At 27.2% G+C, this 12,166-nt stretch overlaps 1 protein-coding gene across 1 annotated transcript; it reads right to left on the bottom strand.

Moving 5' to 3' along the window:
- Positions 1–2,082: 2,082 nt before the first annotated feature.
- On the bottom strand, positions 2,083–11,442 carry LOC142331067 (uncharacterized). The gene is made up of 3 exons (XM_075376720.1): positions 11,286–11,442; positions 5,418–5,643; positions 2,083–2,576 (listed from the first exon to the last, which is right to left on the bottom strand). The coding sequence occupies exons 1-3, from the start codon at positions 11,304–11,306 to the stop codon at positions 2,500–2,502; spliced, it is 324 nt and encodes a 107-aa protein (XP_075232835.1). The 5' UTR covers positions 11,307–11,442; the 3' UTR covers positions 2,083–2,499.
- Between the last annotated feature and the right edge of the window lie 724 nt (positions 11,443–12,166).

The raw sequence follows: 12,166 nt of genomic DNA on the forward strand, positions 1-12,166 counted from the left end.
GGGGGGGATTCCGAAAATATTCTACAATATTTGATGGTTAGAAAAATCAGATTTTCATTGAAATTTGTATACTTCATGTAAATCATTTCATTTTGTTTTAAAAGAGAAGAGATTTTTCAAAAAAACCAAACAAAAAAAGAAATGATAGATTACCATTTTTACCAAGAAATTAAGTTTGTTAATAATAAAAAAAATTGCCAAATTACTGTTAGATTTTATATTTCGTAATTTTTTAGTAATTAATTTACCATATTACCTCGAAGCTTGTACTGAAGGAATATGATACGGAACATATTTACCGTATGAAAAATGACCGGGATACGAATCCGGGATCTCCGTTAAATAGGTTGAGATGCTATTTATTCACCACAGAGAGTATTCTAGTTTCAGAATGATTATTTTTTGACAGTTTTGTTGATTAAACAACCCAAAAATATTAGATTTCAGTACTTACCAGTACTCACATGATAATCAAAATATTTTCGGGATGTGTGATTTAGATTTAATTACAACCCTTTTTGGCAATCTATTGTTTGTGAAGTGTCTGAATATATAATTGGGTGCGTTATTAAGTAAGAACCAAACAAAGAAGCGGTTTTTCAAACAGATATTAGTTAAAATTTAACCGGTTAGGTTCCATTTGTCAAACCTTCACATAAAAGACCGCGTTTAATCAAGGCATTACCTCGTTATACAGCACAACGATAACAAAGAGATTTTACACTTGGTAAATCTAAACGTATCTGTAAATAGATCTATAAAACAAGTCTAACTGTATGACAAAATATCTCTACAAATAGATGATTTACGATGATGCTCTTTATACATTTAACGGAAGGTTTTTTTTTAATACTCCTATATAACACAGGATTTTAAAAAAATTAGGGTTCAAATACAGAGATAGAAGAACAATTGCTGACATGTGCAGGAACCAAACAGCAACAGTAATAATTGAAGAACATAAGAAAGAAGCCGTAATAAGAAATGGAGTCCGACAAGGATGTTCCCTATCTCCGTTACTTTTTAATCTTTACATGGAACTAGCAGTTAATGATGTTAAAGAACAATTTAGATTCGGAGTAACAGTACAAGGTGAAAAGATAAAGATGCTACGATTTGCTGATGATATAGTAATTCTAGCCGAGAGTAAAAAGGATTTAGAAGAAACAATGAACGGCATAGATGAAGTCCTACGCAAGAACTATCGCATGAAAATAAACAAGAACAAAACAAAAGTAATGAAATGTAGTAGAAATACCAAAGATGGACCGCTGAATTTGAAAATAGGAGGAGAAAAGATTATGGATGTAGAAGAATTTTGTTATTTGGGAAGTAGAATTACTAAAGATGGACGAAGCAGGAGCGATATAAAATGCCGAATAGCACAAGCGAAACGAGCCTTCAGTAAGAAATATAATTTGTTTACATCAAAAATTAATTTAAATGTCAGGAAAAGATTTTTGAAAGTATATGTTTGGAGTGTCGCTTTATATGGAAGTGAAACTTGAACGATCGGAGTATCTCTGAAGAAAAGATTAGAAGCTTTTGAAATGCGGTGCTATAGGAGAATGTTAAAAATCAGATGGGTGGATTAAGTGACAAATGAAGAAGTATTGCGGCAAATAGATGAAGAAAGAAACATTTGGAAAAATATAGTTAAAAGAAGAGACAGACTTATAGACCACATACTAAGGCATCCTGGAATAGTCGCTTTAATATTGGAAGGACAGGTAGAAGGGAAAAATTGTGTAGGCCGGCCACGTTTGGAATATGTAAAACAAATTGTTAGGGATGTAGGATGTAGAAGGTATACTGAAATGAAACGACTAGCACTAGATAGGGAATCTTGGAGAGCTGCATCAAACCAGTCAAATGGCTGAAGACAAAAAAAAAGATATATATAACACAGACTTTGCGTACGTAAATAGGGGAAAAAAGTTATAAAATATGAAAAAGAGATTGGTGACTGAAGGATTTAATGAATATGTTGAGGTAAATAAATTTATTTAGGAGAATAGAAAGAAACAATGAGGAAGTAATAAGAAATGATAATAAAAAGGGAACAAAAAATAAAAACAAATATTTTATAATAAATTTACTTAAAAATTTTATTTATAAAATAAAATGATATAAACATATTTTAATTAAAGCATTTAAGTCAACAGTATTACACCAAAATATGCTGAAACTAAAAAAATAAATAATTTCCATTTTAATGAAAACTTTAGTTTTTTAATTCAGTATTTTGCAAAACATAAAAGTAAATAGCATTTATAAAAATTAATTTTTTTGGCAGTACTGACCTATTAAGTCTTAGCGTAAAAAATTACAAATTTTAAAATAGTTATTGAGATTAAAAATGTGTGTGTTTTCTGTATTATTTTTAAAAAAAATAATTCTCTAAAAAAAAGTAATAAAGAGAAATATTTCTTTCAGTAGTTCTTTCAATTAGTTTGATTAATCATATAGCTTTATGATTACCAAAGTATATTAAATTATTTAACCGTGGTAAAATCCTGGATATCCGCCGTAGAAACCACTGTAACCATGGTGACCTGGATAACCATATCCATAACCTGAAATCAGAAAAATAATTTTTTATAAATAAAGTATTTATATCAAATAACTATTAGTTATTAAAAGTACATAAATAAAATGGTGTTATATCACGTTAACGTTCATCATCCATAATTAAGCAGTTTAAAATCTATCTGCTTGCTGTTATACTTCGTCGGATTTGTTTGAAACAGGTCTTCAAAGCCTTTAAACTTTTACTTTCATCTTAAGTTCTTAATGGGTTGAACGACTAACATCACTGATAATTTGTTTTATGTATTCCAATCGCGTATTTATTTAAAATTCTTTCTCTCTATCATTCCTTCGATAATAATTTTTGTCAGGCCATCGTGTATTTTAAAAAATGTAACCAATTAACATAAAAGCTTTTAGTTAAAAGTTTTATAAAAGCTTTTTGTATTTAAAAACTATATTTTTTTTTAAATGAATATTTTTTGAACAAAATATCTTTTAAACCCAAACCGAAGGTTATTTATACTCTCAGCAAGCTTGTTTTAGATGTGTACATTGACACATCGGGTTGGTCTAGTGGTGAACTCGTCATTGCAAATAAGCTTCAAAGTCGAAAGTTCTAAGGTTCAAATCCTAGTAAAGGCATTTACTTTTATACGGATTTCAATATTAGATCGTGGATACTGGTGTTCTTTAGTGGTTTCATTTCAATTAACCACACATCTTAGGAACGATCGAACTGAGACTGCACAAGACTACACTTCATTTACATTCATACATATCATTCTCATTTATGGGTATTATTATGTTACTTTACATACTGAATTTTACTTTTAACCTTATTTAATTCACTATTAATCTTAGTAAAATATAGTTTTAAGTTATATTTTAATATACATTTTTAAAATTACGGTTATTTATACGCAAAAGCAAAATTTCTGGGTGTTGTATTTGATAAAAAGTTCTCGTGGGATGATTAAATCGATTTCATTTATAACAAGATCAAATCGTACCATTTTGCACTGATACACTTTATAAAACGCTGAGGATGTCATCATTATTAAATATTTATTTTTCTACGGATATTCTCGTATAAAGTATACTGTCCTTTCTTGGGGACACCCTCAAAAAATCTAGAAGATACAGTTTAGAAGATACAAAAATAGGCTGTTGGATAATTATCTGGCTCCCAGAAGTATGAATCGTGTAGACTTATAATTAGAAAATTAAATATGTTAACTTATTCCTGTAAATCTCTGCTAAACGGAATGGTCTGTTACTGTTATTATCCACCAGTTTTATCTCATTAGAGTTTGTGTTTGTATAACTCAATTCAGTACTTCGGTTTATTAAGAGAGAGAGAGAGAGAGTGTGAGAGTGAGTTCTACGTAGAAAGTAAAATAAGTATAATTTTCGATAGCTTTTCTAAGTATAATTTTTCGGAATTGTGAACTTTTTTGTAGTAATTTTTTTTATTGATGTATATACATTTACGTGTTATTTCATGTGCTTATACTTAAATAACTAACATGGACTTTAAACATATCTACGCATTTTTTAAGTTATACTGTTTGTTTTTATATTTATAAATTTTCTTATATCAACGTGTATTATTATACTTCTATCAGAATATTTATTTATAAAATTTTAGCACGTGTAGATTAGTCGTTCTAATGGAACCAAACATTTTGGTAAAAATTTTTCAAAACGTAAAAACTATTATCTCGCAATAATATATTGTCATTTAAGTATTATTAGCCCACCTATTTATCAGTTAACTCGTCGCAAATCAGTTGTTTAACAGCTGATTTTCGAATTCGAAGGTTTTGAGGTTCAAATCCTATTAAAATTTAGTTGTTTTTATATGGATTTGAATAATAGACAGAAGGATGTCGGTGTATTTCAGTTACTGGGGTTCAATTAACCACACGTCTCAGGAATGGTTGGCCTGAGTCTCTGCAAGAACTCGTTGATATGTCATACATATCATCTTCACCTTTTTGTGGAGGGGTTTGCTTATTTTTCACTCGTTGAACAGATTGCAACGTATAAAATAATAAAATAAAAATAAGTATTATAAAATTTTTGATTTTTTTTTACTTTATTTTTTATTATTTATTGATCTTTTGATTATGTAGCGTATAAACAAAATATTAAATTAAAAATGTTTATGATTGGTCAAAATAGATGTTGTAATTCTTGTTAGAATCTATTATGCAACTCTAATATTAAAAAAATAATTTCTTGGAAATTTACGACCTTAAAAACTGAATTTAGTTTACAGGTAGTTGCTATAGAAACCAATATAACCAGATTGGCGACATCGGGTAATATCGTATATTACCATAGCAACCAATAACCCCACCCACCAAAAACGTACTTATTTTTTATAATCAAACTTGACCTATGAGAATATATTATATAGGTATCACAAATTAAATGTTTTTTTTTTTTTTTTTAATCAATTTAGTACAATTAACTTAAACTTAATTTCTAAACCGGAAATTTCGAAAACATTTTTAGTTTCTTAGAAAAACAAGTTTTTTGTTGTTAATTCAAAACACTCCCATCCATTGAAAAGTAATGTTAGTGGCCTGATTTATAGCATTATATCATTAATCTTTTTACAACTTCATTATTTACAAATTCTTTAAAAATAATTAAGGTATAAGTTGGAATATTTTATTTATTTATGTATTTTTTTTTTTTATGATATCGCCACATAAGCTTGAAACTTGTGCGTGGGATATGGAAATGTAGCGTGTGAAAAATGTCATGTCTGACCGAGATTCGAACCCAGGACCACCAGATGAAAGACCAAGACGCTACCACTCGCGCCATGGAGGCCGGTACTTTATTTATTTATTATATTTAAAAAAAAAACTTACGCCCATATCCATATCCATAACCACCATGTCCGTAACTAAGTCCTCCGTATGGGTAACCACCATATCCTCCGTGCGGATATCCACCATAGAATCCTCCATAAGGTGCTGCATATCCTAAACCATAGGTATTTGATGTTTTAAGATCTTGCTTTGGTGCTAATTCTGCTTCTGCTGGTCCATCTGCTGCGTTAACTGCTACGAAAGCAACGGCGGCCAAAAAGAACAACTGCAAAAAGAAAAAAAGAATAAATGTTAATCTTTAATTTTAAATTATTGGTAATCTATTAAATCTATTTTCTATTTTTATTAAATAATCATTTGTTATAACGATTAGTAGCTTATTTTTACATGGTTTTATTGAAAATTATTCGAAATAAAAATACAAGTTAAATTTAAAAAAAAAATCTGCTTCATACTATTTTTCTTTTTAAATCTGTTTAAATATTATGTAATTATTTCAAATATTTGATTGACAAGAAGTTTTATTTTTGGAGAAAATATTTTTTTTTTTAAATATTTTTACAGCACAATACCTAGTAATTTTTAAACAATAAATTAAGGATAGTGAAAATTAGTATGATAGAATGTTTTACCAAATTTTCAATAAAAATATTTTCTGTATATTAATTCACCGATTTTCTGAATAGATACTTTGATACTCTTATTAAATATAAATTCCGAGAAAATACGAATTCATATTTTCCTACGTGAAGGTAAGGAATAATTCAATTCTGTTTTTTTAGTAAGAATTAAAGTCAACAGAGAATTCAAAAAATACTTTTAAAATAAATTTTTTATTTACGATTTGTATTTCTTTTATTGTTCTAGAATACTGTAAATTACATAATATGATATTAAAAATAGCAATAAAAATTTAAATGTTATTTATCATGTTATGGGAATACCCCTTTTTAAGAAATCATATGCGATAATAAACTTAACAACAAAGAAAGAACATTTTAAAATAAATATAAAGAAATTAATAATATGACTACTGAAGAAAAAAAATCATATTTAACATAATATTTACGCGAAAAATTACATTAAAATTAAACAATACTTATATTGTTTTTATATCTTCTTATTCAATTGTTATATCTAAAATTCAAATTTCACTTAGAGATTTTTTGTTATCCATTCAGCTGCTATGCATTCAGATAACAAAATGAACACCATAACTTACCCTATAACCTGTTATTTTATAGTAATCTTTATAAAATATTATTTATTTCATTTGCTTTTTATTGCTGTTGACTTACTGTTGGACCATACTGCGGTACCATGGTACCCAGTATAGTACCATGGTACCTTACGGTTTCTTTTAATTATCATGTTACATCATATGATTATCTTAAAAATTATCATTATAAACAGAAAAAAAGAAATAGCTGGACTAAAAATAGATGATAATTGGTTACTAATGGTTAACTTGTTTACTAATTATTAACTTGTTTTATTAAATTTGATTAGCTGTTCAAAAATATGTCATCCGTTTTTAATCGTTTTTACCAGCTACTTTTTAAAGAATAAAAACTTTGGTTTATCTGAAATTGATATTTTAATTTGAAAGCGGCCATTTTGTTTTTATAAATCTTAGAAGGTTAAAATTTCCACAGAATATTTTTAGGACTTTTGTTAGAGGTCTGTTAAGTTTCAAAAGAATCTTTAGGGAAATAGGCGACTAATACTAAATCAATACCTCAATCCGATGTATAAGACACTACAAAATGTAAACTCTTTCTCTATAATTGCTTGTTAAAGATTTAATATGTTTCTTCAATTAATGCATCTAAATCTTATGTTATGTTTTAATATGTGAATCTAAGGTAATATAAAAATTCTTTAAATATTATGTTTTGATTTTCTTCTTATAATCTTATGCTTCATAAATCAAGAGAATTCCTGTCGACATTTAAAATTCACGATTGTAAGATTACAGTTCTGCGTAAGTTAACATTAAGCTATTAACAATGTTTATTAACAATGGTTTCAATGAACAACAATAATAAGATTTTGGGCAATTCCGCACATTATTTATTATCCACCCGACGTATGAATTCACTCTTGGAAATACAGTCCACTGAATGAATATTTTTAAGTTTTAGAACCAACATATGGTTCTAAAACCATATGACGTACCACGAAGAGGCATATAACTCTTCGTGGGACGTCTGTAAACAAAATTGATTTTGTTAAGATAATGAACTTTGAAAGGGAAAATTTTGTTTTAAAACTTAAAAAGGAAGTAATATTAATTACTTCCAAGAAGTTTTAATATTTAATAAAATAATTGTAATTAATATTTATTTTATTTTTACGTAATTTAAAAATAATACTAATTATTATTAACGTACATTATAATAATTAAAAAATACACGTGTAATTTTCAATGATAATTTCTATTCGGTTATTGTGTTTCTTTTGTTTTTTTTTTTTAAGTAATTACGTATAATTTATGTGAATATTTTGGAGGATTTAATTAAATATTATATTAAATAATCAAAAAGTATTGCCTTGCACGTTTCCTACAAAAAAAAATCAACATTAGGACGAAAATTTATGAGAAATATTACGTCCTTAAAAACTTAATAGAAAAGTAAATATATAAATAAATTAAAGGTGTATATAGTAATAAAATGCAGCCAAATTTATATTTATGTATTTTAGAGAATTTCTTTTAAACATGCATTACTTTTGAATAATTTTAGTAAATTTGTTTATTTGAAATAATAGAAATTAATATATTTTGGTAATTTGAATATAAGTTTAGTTAGTCTATGATTAATTGGTTTATAAATCGTAAATCATGAACAATTGCCTTCACAACTGTCTTCTTTTAGATCTGGAGTAGTCATTCATGTATGAATTCTGAAAATGTACATAAAATTTTATTTTACCAATAACTTCTGATTTTTAAAATATTTTTTGACGTGACAACGTCTTATAAATCGATGAACGCGGGCAGCACGCACGAAAAAGCATGACTCATTGTCCCGTTCCGCCTGAGCCGAGCATACGAGCGAGAGCGCTGCACGAGCAAGAGAAGGGATGATCGGCATAAGCGTTCTGTTTGTGCCGCATATATCTCTCTTCCACACTATTGGCCCATGCGTCCGAGTAGAAGAGAGACAGACATCGGCAGCACACAACTTACACCTACACGTGAACTGTTTTCGTCAACCGTTAATAAAGTAAAGTGAAAAGGTAATGTGGTTTTCATTGTTTATTACACAACAATTGCGGCAATAATGGTAAATAATTGAGTCTGTGTAAATGATTGTTGCTAATTAAGATTAAAAATTAATTTTTAACCTCACACATGTCATAACAATGTGAACCGGCCAACCGCCGTGCGAGGAAATCTACTATTTTATCAAACAGGTTAGGGCGGGCTTTTCAAAAGCAGCAATTTCATAAATTTGATTTATATTTTCAATTTCGTCATTTCAAATTAACAATTTATTGTTATCGATTTGATTTCAGTTTATTTCTATAATTAATTATTCATGATTATATTTAAACAAATTGTTTAAGTTAAACTTGCAAAAATTATAAATAATATTTAAAAATTGAATATTAATATTTTTTAACCAGAATTTCTATTTACTTAACACGAGATTTAAAAATATTTAGAAGTTTTAATGACAAGTTAAACCGCCTAACCGTCGTGCAATGGAATATACTATCATGTCAAGCAGGTTTTGGCGGGCTTTTCAAAAACAGCAATTTCATGAATTTGACTTATGATTTTAATTTCATCATTTTAAATTGACACTTTATCAACATTGATTTGATTAAAGTTTATTTCTATAACAAATCATTCAATTTAAACTTGCAAAAACTATTAATATTAATTATTATTATTAAATGGAATATTAACGTGTTTCATTAGCTAATTAAACAATCACTTCGATTCAATTTGTTTGTTTAAACAAGTAATTTTTTAAAACATCCAAATCATGGATGAATTTAATTAATTGGTATTTTCATCTAGCCCAACGCCAGTTTCTCAAAAAACATGTGTTTACTTCATAAGGATAACAAGATTTTTCTTTTGCGACATTACAATCAAAGGTCTTTGCAAGACGTTGTCACGCTCAAATCTCGTGCGAAACGTAGTTCCAGACAAACCAATTTTTTATTTTTTATTTTTGAATTATTATATATTGTAAAACTTTTCTTCAATCACAGGTAAATAATTATTAATAAATCAATATAATTAAATTAAAAAAAAGGTTGAAGAAATTATTTCACCGCTGCTAAGGAGGGAAGAAAAAAATGTCCACCTTTAAGTTAAGAAAAACTTCAAATTTATTCAATACGACAATGATTGCATGTGAAAAAAGTTTTACATGTTTAGCAAAGCCCCATCTTTCAATTCCAGCAACATTTTGGTCATCTATTGCCGAAAGGGTTGGTTATATCAAAACTTGTTTCAGACAAACGTTTTAGGTAATGTTTAGAGGACTAACGACCACTTTAAACCGATTCGATACTGTGCCTATTACGGTAGGTATGGTTTTTTTGTCTTCAAAATCCCATTTTTTTCCACCCCTTGGGCCAATGGTTGATTATATCCAAAAACTTTACCGACATAAGTTTTAGGCCCTTATCTAAAGAATCGTAAGAAATTTAAACGAATTCGATATTTTATTTAATAAAAATGTTATAGCAATATTTGGTTTTTTTCGAAAAAGTCACCCCATGATCCTATTTTGGCTGTTAAAGATGTCGACCGAGATTTTGGATCAAGTTTTTTTAGGAAACAATTTGAAAGTGTTTGGCGCAAAATTACGGCAGTTATCGTGTCCACAAGAAAGTGAAATATATTTATAAATTTTGAACTGACTTTGGTTTTGGGGGTCTGGGGGATGTGAAACGCGAAGATATGTTGAAATTTTCCGAAAGTCGAATCATGGTACTCATTACAATAGACAGCTTTCTTATGAAATCTACCTAAAAGAGATTAAAAAAATAACTCTATTCAGGAAAGGTTTTTTTAAATATGTGTTATTTTTTATAATTAATATATATGCTGTTGTAATTTATTTTTAAAATATTGTAATGATTTTTAATGTAAATTTACGAACTATCTTACAATATTATATCGTACACTAGAAAAAACTTTATATGAATTTAGATTTAAAACCTCATTAATTCATTAATTGTGTCTGTATAGTATATTTTAAAATATTGAATTTAAATTTAAAATAATATTTAATTAATTTTTTAACCAATATCGTCTGGTAGTTTACTACATTCATCATAAATATTTTAACCTAAAAAAATGATAACAGCTATGTATTATCATGAAAAAATAATTGTTTAAAAGCTACATACGCAGACCTGTTTATATTTCGTAGGAATAAATATATATTTCTAAGTAACATCCCTTTAAGTACTCTGGATTTAAAACTTTAATTAGGTAACAAATTCTATTTTCAATGATGCTTATCTGGTAATCATATGTAATTCAAAATCCTTTATCCTTATTAACGAGTTATCCTATATTACAAATGGATTTTTTTAAATTTTTATTTATACTGTATGTCCTTCTTAGGATTTAATATAATTAGTAAGCTTTATAGCGATGGGAATAGCTTAATAAAAAATCATAAGTAATTTTTAATTGGAAATAGAAAATTTATAAAAATTTAATTTTTTAATAAAAAAAGAATTAATATTTGAGTTATTGCAGTTATATTATAATTAATAACTTCTATAAACTGAGCTTCATTTAAGAAAATATTACATTTTTGAAAATTAAATTTACTTGTTTTCCCTTTTAATATAATTAAAAGAAACAGGTTTGTTAATTAACTCTATATAATATTTATTTATAATAATAATAATAATATGTTTACTTACAGCAATAGTGTAACGTGCCATTTTGAATGATTTGATGTAGTATTTAGTTTAAAAAACTGAAAGAACTAGGAAGGGTTGTTGTCGATTTGATTCAAAATACTGTGTAACACTGTTGCTGTTGGGGCTGTTGGACAGAATATATATACTACAGTGATATGCTTGGATTTTATACAATAGGTGCAAAAATTTAATGGTGGGGGGTACATAAAGAACGTAATGTTATGACCGCTTCAATATATTTTATGCTATAAATTTTTTTTTGTTAAGTGGGGGACAAGGTCGTTATAACCACGTTGTTCACCCTTAAATGAATATTTATTCTTATAATAATAACAATAATAATATTTACTAGAGGCTGATTGACTCACCACAGGATAACTACAACGGCTTCCAATCAATCCTATCAGCTATCGTTGTTTTTTTTTCAAGGATTTAATTATTAGAAATAAAAAATATTTATCCATTTCTTATTCATTATTCTTCTTATTTTTCTTGTTTTTGATATTTTTTTTATCTTACCGCTTCGTCAATTTTATTATTATTATTGTTGTTGTTCGTTGATACAGCCTAAAATCTTTTAGTTCCGCCAGCTACGTCATTTAACACCAAACTAACCGTAGGCAATAATTGAGTATTTTTTATTACTATAATTATTAAAATTAAACTATCAATTTAACGAAACTATTTTTTATTATTATTATTTTTTAGTATATTAATCGCTTTTGCATTACATTAAATATTACCGAATAACCATTATTATGTAACTCGCTAAACTGGTAATAAATAAATGTCGTATTTTAAAGAATAATTGTTTAAACGTTTTAATTGTATTTTTCTTAAAATATTTATTATAAAATTTTTAATCTTATTCTGCTAGCATT

The sequence above is a fragment of the Lycorma delicatula genome, chromosome 10 (genome assembly GCF_047948215.1).
Source record: "Lycorma delicatula isolate Av1 chromosome 10, ASM4794821v1, whole genome shotgun sequence".
Lineage (NCBI taxonomy): Eukaryota > Metazoa > Arthropoda > Insecta > Hemiptera > Fulgoridae > Lycorma > Lycorma delicatula.